Here is a 16561-nt window from a genome sequence, read left to right as displayed (position 1 = left end):
AATCGACAACATGGAACGACACCTATTGTGTGTTAAGTCAACATGCTAGCTTAATAAACATGTTTACAGCCTGGGACAACAACTGTTTTGGTTTAATTAATGGTGTGGCATCTTTGAGTAACATGTTTGTGCTGACAGATTCCCTGCCTGCCCACGTCAGTGCCACTCATTCTTAAATTACTCTATTTGAAATTATAAGAAGTTTCAGATTCAGATGCTTCCAGTTAGAGCCTTGAACACTGATTGACTGAACAACTCCTCAGAAACTTTTGAAGATTTGCCCATATTCCAACAGTCTTCATTTTCATCTGCCCACAGTACCCAACAGACAAAGATGTAGTCAAGAAGGTAACCATGTAGAAAAGAAATCATCCAATAACAACACGTAGGATAATCTGCTCAATGGACTACACAAACTCAAGGGAATCTGGGCTGTATTTGGCCATGGTGCCTATGTTAAGGGGACCGGGAGAGCCATGTGCAACAAAGCAGAACCTTATCCTGCATTGCATGGAATGAGTTGGACTACAGTCCAGCAGACAGCAAGGTAACAATGCAGCAACTGCTGCATGTTTGTTTTCAGGCTTAGAGACAAAGCTCTGGGATGCACCCTTATGACCAAAATGCAGCTCTGTGTGGTGGCTGGTTTGCTTACATCATCTTGGTGCTAACTTCTAGCTACTTTAAATCACTGGTGGTGGAGTAGTAGTAGTAGTAGTAGTAGTAGAAGTAGTAGTAGTAGTAGTAGTCATGACTCCAGAGATTACTTTTAAAAATTAATATTAATATTAATATTAATTTAATATAACTCATAATTGCTCATTTGAGTCAGTTGTAGCAGCATAGAATGAAGCGGGACAGTATAAAAGTGGCAGTCCTCCTATTGTTTCCCTTATTTGGTGTACTGACGTTGTTACATTGTATTGTAGAGCGGCGGCTTGTGTGCTGTTTCGTACTCCTGTCGGCTTAGCTGTGTAAGTGTCCTCTCTCGCTTGGCGGAGTGATTGCTCTCATTGAAGGTGCTAATGCTAGTGTGGTCGCAGGTAAATGCTTGGTGACTATAGAGTTCTGTGCAACTGTCCTGGCTTCCACTCTCCTGAACCTGGCTGCTGCTGTTTTGTCTCCACGCCGTGAACTGCTCGTCACGACACTGCATGTGCTCATCATTCCGCTACTTGGCCGTGGGATCTCTGCTCAGTAATAATAAATAATAATAAATAATTCCTTGGGCAAAATTCCCAGGGTGGCGTTGTTGAGCTTCATTACAAATTAGTTATAACCTTCTCTCTTAACCTCCTCTCGCCACACAGTAAACATAACTTCAGTATTTCATAGCTATTCAAAAGACACAATTAAAAGCATTTTATCTGACTGTTTTTTCAGGGTTCTGTGGCTAAGAAAATCCTGCCCAGATGACAACACAGATTTCTAGGACCGTAATCACACAACAGCAAGTCAAGTCAACAAGTAAATACTTCAATCTATACAACAATTACCTTTTTTTGATGTTAGAGTTCCCAGACATGTGACACAAAATGTCTGACAGGTTGCAACTGTCTACTTACCACTACTGATAGTTCATCCTATCTGTACCCTGTCTTTTGAAATGTTGTTCATTATTTAATGTGTCATACTACAGTGAGACGCATTGTGATATATCTACATGTCTATAGCATCTTTATATTTTGAGTTTCATAAACCACAGAGCAGTCTGAATGTGTTGCCCTCTATCCACCCCTACCTCCCTCTGGCAACCCTGATGCAGCTCATAAATGTAGTGTAATCTCTGAATGTAATTCCACCAGCCATCACAATGCTCATAAATGTAATTGGGAAAAATGGGTTGTACAGATATTATAGTTATTTTCAGAAGGAAGTGTCAATAATGTATGCACAGGAACCGTTGCAACAACTATGCAACAAAAGCTGGTTTTGGACATACTCGCCATGGCACGCTGCTCTCCTCCATAACGCTCCACACTAATGTTCTCTGCATTATTCCTGTCATTTAAACTACCTCCACAACATTTACCTCCATCCAAATATCCTAATTAATTAGTTCAATTACAACAAGGCCGGTTTATTTTCCTGTGAAGGATCACGTTGTAATGACACTCTGGAAACAAGTAATGATGGGTAATAAGTGAAGCGAGAAATCCTCCAGGGGTCAAACAAAGTCACTGACAGGAGTGATATACGCAGTGCGGAGAGGGGAAGAGCCAAGAACAATACAGTAGTAAATATCTCTGCAGCTTACCTGAAGAGGGGGCGAGTCTCCAGCTGATGGAGGGCTCTGGTTTACCGCTGGCTTGGCACATTAGGGTGACGTTGGACCCTTCATTTACCACAATGTCTCTGGACAGGTTGATGATCTTTGGTGGCACTGTGAGGAAAAATGAGATCATTTCATTTCATTTTTCACAAACTACAGTTCTTCCATGCAGGGACTTTATAGCTTAATATCAGACTCTCAGTGTCTATAGAGGCAATCGAGAGTCATGACCTAGTGATAAATGATGTGCAAAGCTGCCTAGTAACAAGACAGCGAGTGAAATAGCTATCCGCAGCGACCTGTTTCTTGGCCAGTTTTACTTTATGCACTATATTGAATGACTAACATTGATTGACTAACTAAATTATTTGTCTTCACACATCGGCTGGGGGAGTGCTAGATAAAAAACGTAATGATCCTCAAGTTGGACTTGTAGAGTTTTCTTGAAGACGTTTCGCTGCTCATGCATGCAGCTTCATCAGTTCTAACTGTTGGTGGGGAAACATGGTTTATATGTGGTGGCAGACCTCAGTGGGTGGGTCTGGGTGAGACTCACAAACAGCATCCTCAACACAACCAAAGCTAAAGGCATACTTATACCATGCAATATCAATTCTGATTATCTCACTACTGCAGTGCACTTTATGTATTCATTTTTCATTCCGTGTTGAAGCTGCTACATCTGTATCTGAAGATGCTGTGTGTGTGTGTGGAGGTGGTGGTGGCGGGGGAACCTGTGTGCTTCGCCTTGGGAAAAGGTTTGCGTCATATGCTCAGTTTGAAGATTCTGCCACACAGATGAAGTGCTTCACGTATGTGAAGAAACATAAGGGTGGAGTGATTTATATTTTGGCAGTGCAGACAATTTGCTACAACAATGTTCAAAAAAAGTGTCAGTCCTTTATGAGACGTGCCTCATTTTTCACTGACAAATGCAAAACAGTCTAATGAATAATGCAGGCACTTCACCAGAGTAGTTCTTTTTGAACCCTACCAAAAAAACAGCATAAACTTAATATCGTCTTTTGCAGCACACATATTATTAAAGGGAAATTATGCTTATGTGAAAATTGAATCAGTGCCATGTCTATTTCTCTTTTTTTTTTTGTTTTGTTTTTTTCGCCGTGCTTTGAATCCAGCAAGCAGCCAGAGGGAGATATATGTTCTTTGTCTTATTCCAGTGCAAATGAAGACCACTAGCCAGGCTTTCATGTCAGTCATAACTCCCTTCAATGGCTTAAAAATGTTAGAGGGCATTGGTGAGTAAAGGGCCACACCCAGCACATGAAGAGATGCATAAGATGAGTAGAAAGGGCATTGATGAAGCAGAAATTCACCTTTAACTAATATCTTGTGGGACAAAATAACTAAACACTAACCCTAACCCTAGTACCCTTTTTTGAAGGTTAACTATTCCTATTTTGACAGAAGCACATAAGCACAAAATGACTTATAGAGAGATGGCGATTGCATTGAATTTTGGCCTGATATCAGTGTCTGTATCCATAGTACAAATCACTGTTATTCAATAATACTATATAGCCTTTACTATGCTTTAATAATCTGCTATTTGATTTGCACTAAAAAGTGAAGATTGGTATCTTGCAGTATGATAAGTAACAATACCATTTGTGAAAGTATCATGGCAAAAGTAAAAGAAAGAGGTTAAGGCCTGATAACAAGGACTGTGAAAACTAAAAACTGAAAACTCCCCTTCTGCGGAAAAGACACATCAAAGCCAGACTGATGTATGCAAGGGACAACCTGGAGAAAGACTATACATACTGGAAGTATGTCCTTTAATCACCTGAAACAAAACTAGAGCTCTTTGGTTGTTGTCTGTTTGGAGATGGAAAGGAACCCTCAAAAACATGGCTCCCACAGTCAAACATGGTGGTGGCAGTATGATGCTGTGGGGATGTTTCAGTGTCAACATGAACGTAACTGACTGGCCTGCACAAAGCCCTGACTTAAAAATCTGTGGAGTGTGCTAAGGACCATGGTTCATGCCAGGAGACCATGAAATCTGGAGGAGCTTGGCCTAGCATTTCTGAAGAGATGTGCCTAAATACTAAAACTACACTAAGGGAATGAGTGGCCAAGAATCTTTAAGTTTTATATTGCTCTTTGTAAAATACAGTAAACAGATGACCATTAAAGCTCCAAGCTTGCACCCACATACGACTAATTAAACATCACCAGGTATCCTAACATGCAGATCTTTGTTGCTAACCACTGTACCACCATGCCACCCATGAACAATGTATATGCAACCAACATCAAGGTCCCAGGCCTTTTTTTTTTTTCTTTTTTTTTTTGGTATGTTTTGAGCATGTTACATAAGGCCGTAGAGACAATCAGTAAACCAAGGTGAGCTACGTAGGTGCCTTCTATACATTCTGAGTTATAAAAATAGGCCATTCACGGAATTGCTGACTGGGGTTTCACTCGTTTCCAATGCAGCTACCGTACACTTGTTAAAAACTCCTGAATTCCTGCACTGGTCAATTGATTAAAAATAAATTCCGAAAGCATGTTGAGCTCTATTGTGTTTGTTGTGTCTGTTGTATAAAGCAGAGCTACAAAAATTGTATTGATTTCTTAGCAGTCAAAAAATATTTTTACTTTTTCTCAAGGTGGACTGCTTAATTAAGCTGTCTTCTGAATGAACTGTTAGACTAAAAGCCTCCCAGGCAACCACCTTAACTACACACACGGCATGAGAGTGCTGCAGTCTTTCAGTAACCAAGCTCTGTGAAATATATCTTTGGAAAAAAAGAAATATTATTTACAGGTTCATAATGTCCACATGCAGAAAGAAGTAAAAGAAAGACTCCTGTTTTCCAGCTTAAATCAAATATAAGCCTATTCTCAACACTGAATTCTTTTCAATGGGTGCATAGAAAATTTTCTCTAAACAAGCAAAGGATATACAGTATCTATAATACCAAGCACTGTGTTCAGAAAAGATATTCGACTTAGTGCTGCTTGAAGGTGAAGACAGACAAGTCACAAGTCTTCACAGAAGCAGCATTAAAGGTAGGGTAGGAGATCTTGAAAACCCAGTAAGAAACAGCCACGCCTCCTTCTGTTGGAGCTTACCCTGAAGCCATGCCCCCCAATCACATGGGCGTGCATTAGGTGTTCACTGAAGACGAATGTTGGTGTCGAGCACAGCGACCTGCATCAGTTGGAACTCATTTACAGGTGAAAAAACATGTAACATCATCATCCATCTATCCATTATCTGAAACTTTTTCCTGCAGTGCCTATCCCAGCTATTCCAGGGTGAGAGGCGGGGTACATCCTGGACAGGTCACCAGTCTATCACAGGGCAACATACAGACAGACAACCATTCACACTCACGCTAACCATTGCACCTTGTTCAAGTACAGTAAAGCACTGTTTATTGACAATATAAATTGTTTATTATTTACTCATTGACAGTTCAGAATTCAAATCCTGAACCTGCAGCAGTCCCACAGCTGCTGGAGCTCCGACAGAACCAAGTCGGATCTGATCCCTTCACCATGGTCCTCCTGCAGCAGGTGCAGCCAGCTGTTGTTTCTGTGGGAACTGCAGGCTCAGATGTAGAATGATGATGTTGTGGACAACCTGGTGACTGGTGCCATGCTGACACACACAGGCCTGTATAGCAGGAAGGCGTCTCACACCTAGAACTGACCTGTTATTTCTTCAGGTTCTGACATGTTTGGTGCTTCTGTTCTTTTTTTGTTGATCATACATATAATAATAAATATCTGTTCACTGTTCGTGGTCTATTTGCATTAAATATTCAATGTTTTACATTTGTTATATTAAAATGCTGCACAAATAATGAAAGCCACATTTGCTGGCAACAGTTTACTGTATTTTGAATTAAATATGTTATTATCACGTGCCGTCCTCAGGCAGGTAAAGGCCGATTGGCGTGGTCGTCAATCAGTCGTACCGATAACCACCACTCCAGGTGTTTAACTTGGTGTTGCAGAGCAGGAAGAGAGTGACAACCAGCCAATAGTTACGCGAGGATCCACTTTTGTGATTGGGTGATGCTATTTTATTGCTTCCACAGATAATTAATATTCTCGATTTTATTGCAAAACTGTCTAACTAATCGGCTGCAATTGGATTGTAAAGTTATGCTAAAAGTGCATCAGAATGAAATCTCCTACCCTACCTTTATTTAAGTCCATATAGATTTACTTAGAAAAATCACCCAAGCTGCTCCAACACTAATATCAAAGAGATTGATTTATAAGCAAAAACAAAACAGAGGTCCACAAAACTGTGAAAAGTGGTGTCAGGTGTATAAAAGCATAGCTGCCAATGCAACCAATAATAACTGTTTAATACATGTTACATTGACTCCAATGATGAAGTGAGTGTGAATGGTTGTTTGTATGTGCATGTTGTGATGGACCGGTGACCTGTCCAGGGTGTTCCCTGTCTCTCACCCGTAGATAGCTGGGATATGCTCCAGCCCCCCATGACCCTGCACTGCATGGATGGATGGGTTAACCCAATAAACCTGTTTACCTAAAACCTAAGCTTGCCCTAGGCCTGTTCATATAACCAACTTTATTTTTAGAGTGTTCCAGCTACAGTCCCAAATTCCAAAGGGATGAGGAGTATGTTCAAAATGTGACACACAAATCTATTTTCTGTCTGAGTTCAGAAGAGCTTAAGAAGCCACTTTTTCCACTGAAATCGATTTTTGTCTCCATTGATGCTCAAGTTTCTGTACAAAGACACACTTCATCACATTTTACAGTGAACAAGGTTATTTTCTGTGAAGCTCACTCACACAAGACAGAAATTGAGACAGAAAAGAAGAATGAACTTTAGATCACTGAAGTAACAAAATAAAAGAAAAAGGTGTGTAGTTATTAATGCCTAAGAGTCTCACAAAATTTGAACATGTATTCTTTGAAATGATGTGGAATATAGTATATATTGCATATACCAGTGTGTGTCTGAGTTATCCTTCAGGTATAACACATATCTACCAACTATTGACACCATACCATACAAGAAATGTTATTGTTTGGTTAGATTGTACAGTTCTATTTTTTTGTACATTTACAAATTATGGATCATGGGATATACAGTTTTATACATTTTTATACATTTTTAATATTGTTTTTAAAAGCTTAAAAGTAAGTCCTACAAACCCAACATATCAGGTTTATTACCCTAATTTTGTAGCCCAATAGGAAGTTTTAGGTTTAATTTTCTTTGATGTACTAATGATGTTTGTGGCACACTTCTGGTTATTAAAGAAAAAGAGACAAGGTGTCCTTTTATTTGTGATGGTGAGCTTTGCGATGACACTAAATGTGGAATACACGCAGCAGCCAAACCCCACAAAATTTGAAATGCAGAGTAAAAAAAAAAACTCATTTCCATTTAGAGGTGAAACTAAATTACGCCACGCCTCTGAAGAACATTTTTGTAAGGAAAACTAATCCTGCAGAAAGGTTAGGTCAGGTGACGCTACTTTATATCAGGAGGAACATAAAATTTGAACTTTGAATTATGAAATTTGGACTGCTGACCATTTCTTCCACAGGAGCACCATTTCATGAAGGCAGCATTGTATGCACAAGTTAAGTAAGCTATGGCATAAAATAAAGTTGTAATTAAGGTATCGAGAACATGAACACAAACACAGCACTCCTTCCTCTTCTCTCTGTGGAGTTCAGCCTCTGGTAATTGAAGAAACAGAAACTCTAGCTTGATTGTATTTTATTCACTCTACTCCCTTTAAATTCTCTAGAGAAACAGACTTCTGAAATAAGGGGCAATTTGTGCCCTTCTAACTTTTATCATTTTGCCAATAACAGTGCTTCGATTCTTGTTTGTTTTCAGTGTAAATACAGCACATTTGACCGTGAACACCTTATGTGTGAATACAACTCACACTTGGCCAAGTGGAAATGAGGCCTGAGGTGACAGTGTTCAGCTTGTAAAATGTTTAGCACCCAACCTTAACCAGTAGTTTTTACTGCCAAAACTGAACCAAGGGTGAAAAGGAAATCGATCTGATATTTGTGCTGTTTGTGAAACACTTAATTGAATAAATCATCTGTGTCTTTGGAGGCGCAGAGTCACTGCATGATTTGTGCCACTGACCGGCCCTCACATTGACTTTACATGTGACCCTTGATCAGATGACATTAGGCCATATGTTTCTATGTTCCAACCATGTGTCATTTCAAGGATGTGGTTTATCTGGTGTTTATTTGTTGTTGATGTGTCGGTATCGATTCAGCTACCTAAAATATCTGCACCTGTACTCAGAAAGGGTGGGGCTTAAAAGAAGGTAGTATTTTGGTCCTAGAATAAATATTAGATGACACATTGATAGTTTTCTCAACACTGCTCCTAATGTGAAAAGTGAACAGTGTTAGGGGTTCAGCCTGAGCCAGGGCCTTTGTTTTGTACTTTTTATTGTGTTAGCATTATATCCTGTTGTTTTGAAATCACTGACCTCCCTCTTGTTTCAGGTGTCTTGTCTTGCCCTTCTTTGTGTGCTCCGTCCTCCTCCTGATGATTACCTGCTCCTCCATAATGTGTCTCATCTGTGCCTCATTGTCTCTGCCTCATGTGCGTCTTCCCCTCATTCTGTGCCAGTTTGTCTTGTGAATTGATCTGAGCCTTACCAGCCTTCCGGACCTCTTGTAACCCTTATATACCTGTGCATGACCCATGAGTGTGTTTTTGGAGTTCTCCTTCAGCCTAGCCCTAGTATTCTTGGATAGCCTTCTGTGTATATGACTTTGGATTGTTTTTTGACCTGCAACTGCTCAGCTCTCTGATACTGTTGCCACGCTGGCTACCTGTGTTTTTGCCAACCTCACTGCCTGCTTTCTTTTTACCTGTGTCTGTCATCTTAGCTCAGCTCTTGACAATTAGTCAGGTATAACTGATCCCACAATCAAATATTTCAATCTCATTCCAGTTGAGCATCTGTAGTTAAGGTTGATATGATAGTTGTTCATACCACAAGCACATGTGCACAAAAAGCTGGAAAGCTGTGCTATGAGCACCTTCACCTACCTCATAGACTGTCCTCCAGATGCACATTTATAGCTTATTTATAATTTATAAATAAGTATATTTATAAGCTTATTAATTTGCATGAGCTGAAGTAAGTGGTCATTCTTGGATGTCATGTAGGAGAGGGAAAATCAAAAGGAAGCTTTAATGTGTTGCTCAGGGGAAGAAATGGAGATGCCAAGATGGTAGAAGGCAAGTTTAATTATACAGTTCAGTTCAAATATTTTGCTCTAAAACAAAGACTATGTTGAGGTTTGTTGCTTGTTTGCTTGGGATTTGTCCAAGTAAATTAAATTTAGTGGCCAATGTCTTGTCTGTAAAATGGATTTTACATGTTCCTGGTTGCCATTTTCACCCTCATGGAAACACAAATACGGCTGAAGAAATACACACATATGTTGACAAGGACTGAAAGATCAACCTCATGTTACCTTTTGCTGGTGAGGACAGACATACAATTTCAGTCCTATCATGCTTAAGCTACAAAAACATGTTAGACATCTAGGCACTAAAAATACAGTTATGTTGTCATTACAATAAATGTCTTTCACCATTAATGTATATTGTGTAATAATAAGGTAGTTAAATATACTGCTACTTTGATGGTATGATTGTTGAATCCACACATAGATGCTTTACATATTGTTGGAAGAAGAAGAGAAAACTTAAACTATGTGTGTGGAAAGGAACAAATAAAGCAAGAAAAAAGACTGCTGCCCTATTAAATCCATGTGTCCACATGCAGTCAATGTAATTTTATTTGCAAGTTTAAATGACATATCCTAACACATTTGCTACTCATATCATTAAAATTACATCTAAGAAATAAACATGCCATAGGACATCTAATAATATACTTGATACCTGCATGACAGTGATTGCTTCCTCTCAGTGGCTTCACTTTTAGCTTTTCCTGCATTAATACAGTTTTTTCCCCTGACAGGTCTGTTCGAGCCATTCTTCTTGTCATTTCCATTTCAAAACAACACCACTATTTTAACATTTGAAAATCATCAACTGAAACCATACAAATAGCATGTCACCAGTCATTTAACTTGTTTTCCTCACATCAGACTTGTTTGTAAAACAACATCTCTATAAATAATTGATCGGATGTTAGCTTAATCCCCATTTACCCTTCTGAAATAATAAAAGCATACAGCTAGTGTGTCAGCATGGCTTCCATTTAGCTGCGGTTCAAGAGACCAAGGTTCCATTTGTGTTTGCAGTATAAAAACAAAAGGTTGACTTTGAGGATTCGATACAAGCTTTCAGGTTAGAAAATATTTCTTGTATTATTGCTATATTTTTTTATTACAGGCACAGGAAAAAAGTGAAGCCATGTTCATAATGCTGTTCTAAAAATATATGACAAAGCAAGACTCAAGCTTGGACAAAACTAGCTTCCATACAAAAGATAGGAATATATACCTTCTTCTAGTATGTGTACTCCATGTACAAGGATCTAATATCTTTAACTAAAACATTACAGATTTTAAAGAAGCTTTGTGTCATTGTAGTCTACATCAACAATGTCTCCTCTGCCTCCATGCAGCCTGCTCCTAGAGCTCCCAAGCGTCCACCAGGTATGATAAAATACATAATCTGGTGGGCTCTGGAATGAAATACAAACCTCCATATGTCTGTATGCCCTCCATGTATTTAAGGAAATAGCTTAATACCAGAATTTCAGTACTACTCAGCAGAAAGGAATTAGGAAAAGGTGAGCTGCACAGGGAGCACAGAAGGTACATGGTACCAGGCAGCTACAGCTGGTGACACATTTAACGAGAAACTTTGGGCCATACATGAACAGGGGGGTGCTGGATGCAAACTTTATGACCCCCAAAAGAAACAACTATTTGTATGTCTTTAACTATCTTGTCTTAGTAGCAACAAGCTGGTATCAGAAGCGGTGCATTTTGGGTGTGGGAGTTCTAGTACCATTCTGGCAGGTCCTTCTGTGTGTTGCACTGATTTCATTTTTTACTCTTTCTGCTATAGATTCTTAAGATTTATGACAAGTCCATCTTTCTAGCAGCAAAGAGAGACACACATAAGTGTGTGTGTGTGTGTTTGTATTCTCTGGCCTCAATTTCACCTAAAGAATATAACATTTCCTTTTAATAGAGGTGGCACCTCACATCATTTCTAACAGAGGATTGCAGTGCTTCAAGGACTGCCCCGAGTCAACTAGCAAGCAATTGTAATAATATGTTTTATCCAGCATTTGGGCAGAGCTGTCTTAAAGCATTTGTTCTCTGTGGTAAAGCTGAAATACTAGTTTTTTGTTTTGTTTTTCTTTTATTTTTCACAAGCTTGTGTGTGAAATGACATCAATCATTAGTATTGTAATGAATTGGGATAGGATTAAAGTAACATATGCTGGAAAAATACTGTTAGAGGCATTTTTTTTACATTTGTTTTACCCTTCAAACATATTAATAGCAGGTTTTGCAAATAAAATACATAATGTTGTCTTTTCTGCTTTTCTAATCTGACACATGTGGATGACATAATTCCCATGCGCCTGCCACAAATGTTGCCTTTACACCATGGTTAAAACTAATGTTAACTGGATGCAGGGAACAGGTTTTATTGACCTTATTGCTGACCTCCGCCTACTCTCTACTCTGCTACTAATAACCTTACTTCCTCTTTTTTGCTGCTAAGAGAAGGATAACCCAAGAACTTGACTTTATGTGGAGCAACACTGGACATTTGCAGGTGAAATATAGTGTATATTTTATGATGGTACAGTGTTAGCTAACACTCATTGCAGAAGATACAGTTTCACCTTTTCTGTGTATTCTACATAGAAAAGGTGAACAAAAAGCTCTCCTTCAGACAGAGCTTCACCCACACACTGCAAACACTCTCAATCTGAAGTACTAGTTTTCACACACACTCATAGACACTTGAGTGACTTTTTTCCTAACAGTGCTACTGTATCAGTACATATGTTTTTATTTTTTTATTTTTTTTTATTTTAGATACTGTATTAATCCCAGAGTGAAATTCTTTATTCTTTACATACAATGACTAGCAAGGCACGCCACAGGCTAGGGTGAAGTGTCTTGCCCAAGAACACACAACAGTGACTAGGGAGGAGTTGGGATTGAACCACTAACCTTCCGGTTACTAGACAACCCTGCTATACTGTTGCCACTGTTGTCCCCAAAATGTTGTCTACTGTGTTTCTGTCTACTGTGTTTCTGTGATTAAATGATGCAAGAAATGTAATTTAATTTAAACTAATTACTTTTATTAATTAATCCAACAGTAAAACTTCTTCCAGGTAAATGAATAAGACTGTGTTGTGAAGTGTCTAATGTTGATGTGTTTAAGTCTAAGCAACTTGACAGCTGATGGCTATACATCAAAGCATCTCCAGAAAGGATTCCACACTATCGAGGATGCACAGGATGTAGAAGTGGCAAAAAGCTTTCTGAGTGACAGTGTTGAATTGAAAATGGTAGTCTATGAAAAATCAAAAATTTCCCAAATTTTCCTGAGGGACCTTCCCAAAGGGATTAATAAAGTATATTCTATTCTATTCTATTCTAAAAACACAAGAGAGAAGAAGCAAATGATTTGCTGGAATCTACAGATACAACTAGAATCCAGCAGCTAAATGGGCAAATGTTTGGTTAAATGCTCCACTGACAACTTGTCCACTGTACCGCCAGGTTTAATAAATCCAGCCTGTCATTAGCAGGGAATTGTAGTACATAATCAACATTTTAGTAATTAGAAATGATCAGTGGGTAGGTATGAGCCAGCCCCATGTCATTTGTAATGTTAGTCAAACAGGATAGCAGAGGGGAACTTGTAAATGTTTATAATGTTATGTACACATGTACTTTAAACCAAACCACAATCTTTGTCTAAACCTTATCCTATTTGTTACTGTCTAAACCAGTAACACCTAGTCCCAACGTAATGCAGCGAAGTGAGGAAAGGATCATGTTTTCATGTTCTCCTGTGGCAATCCAGCACATGTATGACTATACTGTAGCTGTGATGAAAGGATGATCCATCAATGCAGTAGACAAACATCACTCTCATTTCACAGAGTACACCCAATTTTATAACCCCACACAGAAAACTGTTATTGTGTGGAGTCCATTCTAACAAAAGCATTCAAATTCACACAGCCAGGTCAATGCTTGTCCTAATGAGTATGTCCATAGAGTTTACTATGAAGTCCAAAATAATATTTAAAAGTAAACATAATTAAAACATGTGCTTTTCTTACCCTAAGATGGTGGATAATTTCATCTAGAATGGCACATTAACTGCAAATGTTTCACAATGTGGGGAAGCTGTTCTTAAAAATATTTAGTTTAACCAAATCCTGTATAACAATAAAACAAAATCATAAAACTGTCTCCTCCACTGTTTGTGTAGATTTGTCTGACACTGAAAGAATGACTGTAATCTCTTTCTCTCTTTGGTGTTTTATGTCATTTATTTGTTCTTACAAACACATTTCCTGTAATCTCTAGATGTTTTCTTTGATAGGCGGTTAGGGGGTTGGCATGGCAATATGCATTGTGAGATTATGTGGGAAAGGTGTGGATATTGGCTTTTAAAGATAGTAAACCTGCAGGCTTCAGTATGCAGAGTCAGTAGATGATCTGCAATGACAGTTATGGAGCGTGAAAATGAAAACGACCTTAATTTTAACTTGTCTGAGAGGCAAAAACAATCACAGTACATGAGAAATAACACTAAATACACAGAATGTGTACTGGCAGTGGTGAGCTAATACAAGCAACCAAGAGAGAAGGCTACAGTGGTTATCACATATTGGGTACATTAATTTGATTGTTGTTAGAAAACAGATATTTATTTAGTTTGATCTTAAATCATGGTCCACTTGCTAAGATTTTTACCTAAGATTAAAATTGGATCTGATGACAGTAATGGAAATGTAATGAACAAAAACATGAATATTATAAATTCATGGCAAAACAATTTAATTAGTTACATGCAATTCACTTTTTTTGTATGGCGTCTTTTACAAACAAGTAAACCTGACAACGCATATACTAATAATACACCGAAAGTTCCAAGGACATTAAACCTGACAGACTTGGCAGGGACATGCTAATAATATGATACAAGCTAATGAATAATGCAGTAAATATGTAAATAATTCTAATTTCCATGGATGAGCAGCGGATTTCAATAACTTCAAATGTCACAAGGTGTTAACAAGAAGCATGTCACAACGAAGCAACGTCCCTGGAAACATTTCTGTTGCTAGTGCTCGTGTTGTAATTATGTGCAATGTGTTGTATATTTGAAGTTTTTCAAGCCATCATACAAAATACTAGACAATAGGATATCATATTATTGAAGTAAGTATGTTAAATATTTGCAAAGGAACCTAACAAAGAAGTATTACTAAAATGTATGATCAAACTGTATTTTATATTATAATACATTTGTGTATACACTACCATTTCAATAATTTGTTTCATTTGTCATGAGTTAACCTGTGGAACTTCTTGCCTTCTCATTGTGTTTGATGTCATCAGAGTTGTGCGGAGGGTTGGTACACTGGTCTCTATAAGAACTAGTGAGAAGCCCTACTCTACTAGTATTCAAATCCACATATGGCAAACTACAACAGTTACTACAACAGTAAGAATACGTTACTCAGACTGAGTAACATATTCTTACTGTTGTAGTGTACACACACATTGAATTGCATTACATGCAGCGATCAGCCCCTGCTGACTACAAAGGACGCTGTAAAACATTCAATAAAACATGTCCAGATTGTTCCAGCTCACTGCATTCACATCAATGTTATTCTATTTAGAGAAACAGAAAAAAAGCATTGTTTTTAAACAATGCAACCAAAAGTCATTTTACACACAGAGAAGCAGTGTTTGAATTCATACATCAAACAGACCCATGTATAAAACTAGCGGACTGCAAGCAACACGTTCGTACTTAAATGTTAATCAGCCTCAGTTTTGGATGGAGTTAGCTAACAGCTAACAGCTAACTAGTTCACTCCTTCAAGTGATGCTAACAGTGTACATGACCGAGGAGCATTAAGCACGCAGCGCTTCATCCTCAGACTCTGACCCCCATCAGTCCGGCTGCTCTGTCCTCTCTGTCCCCCGCAGCTTTCTGTCCAGTTTGCCGACATGAACCAAAAATTTTAGCTTTGCTCAAAGATGTTGTATTGACGGTAAGAGCTCTCACTCCAATGACTATTCAGGGTCATACACACGTATATGACCACACAACGACAAAAGTGATAAACAGAGTCAGACATCTGCTGCGTACAAGATCTTTGTTGTAAGAAGACAAAGATTTTTTACGTGACTTGTTTTTATCCAGCAGAGTGAATAAACACGTGAAAGTACCATCATGTAATCCACTGATTTCAACAATGTAACTGTAACAGAATACAGTTACCCATATTTTGTATTCTAAATACGTAACATCGGTACATGTAATCCGTTACTCCCCAACACCCACTGCAGAGGATATATTCATGAGAATCACCAGCCTCAGAAACCACAATTTAGCAGCACTTCAGATTACAGCACACAGTAATGCTTTACAGAGTTCAAGCAGCAGACACATCTCAATGAGGTGTTAATCAGGCCTTCATGGTCAAAGAACCTACTACTGCGTAAGAACAAGAAGAAGAGAACTAAACCAAGAAACACACAGATTCTGCACAGACATACTATCTCATGTGTTTTGTGCTTAGGGGGACTATCATGTGTTTTTCAACAGGACAATGACCCTTCAAAACACGTCAAGAATATGAAAGGCTTTGAAACACTGCAGAGAAAAATCTGAAGCTTCAAAAAAAAAAAAAGCTACAAGAAGCTCTTGAAGGTATATTTTTCTCTCTATTTTTCCATGATAGTGGAACTATGTCAAAAGTCACTGCAACCCTGTGTTGGATAAACCAACAGACACCCTCATCATATTTTCTGAAGGCACATGTGTTTTCTTTAAAAAATAGAAAAAAGTTGTAATAGTCTTCATTCAGTTTCAGTATTCTTTCTCCTTGTGTAGAAGAGGCAGCATATACAGTACCTCCAAGCACTGTATTCCGGCTGACCTTTATCGTTCCAGTGTTTCTCTGCTGCCTCCTGCTTTTACTGTTGCCAAGGCAACAGTGAGTTAAGTCTACATTCAAGTATGTCTACGTTTATAAGAGGAAGAATAGGGGGGGAAAGAAACAT

General features: G+C 38.5%; 1 protein-coding gene across 2 annotated transcripts in view; it reads right to left on the bottom strand.

The window, feature by feature from the left end:
- Positions 1 to 16561, bottom strand: part of ntm (neurotrimin) — a 422721-nt gene that overhangs the window by 25250 nt on the left and 380910 nt on the right. For both annotated transcript variants that reach the window (XM_028421300.1, XM_028421299.1), the window contains one exon: positions 2258 to 2383. In XM_028421300.1, the coding sequence (XP_028277101.1) occupies positions 2258 to 2383 (126 nt within the window). The remainder of the gene's footprint in view (positions 1 to 2257; positions 2384 to 16561) is intronic.

The sequence above is a fragment of the Parambassis ranga genome, chromosome 14, assembly GCF_900634625.1.
Source record: "Parambassis ranga chromosome 14, fParRan2.1, whole genome shotgun sequence".
NCBI lineage: Eukaryota > Metazoa > Chordata > Actinopteri > Ambassidae > Parambassis > Parambassis ranga.
The sequence above is the reverse complement of the archived record's forward strand: the minus strand, read 5'-3'. Positions and strand labels throughout refer to the sequence as shown.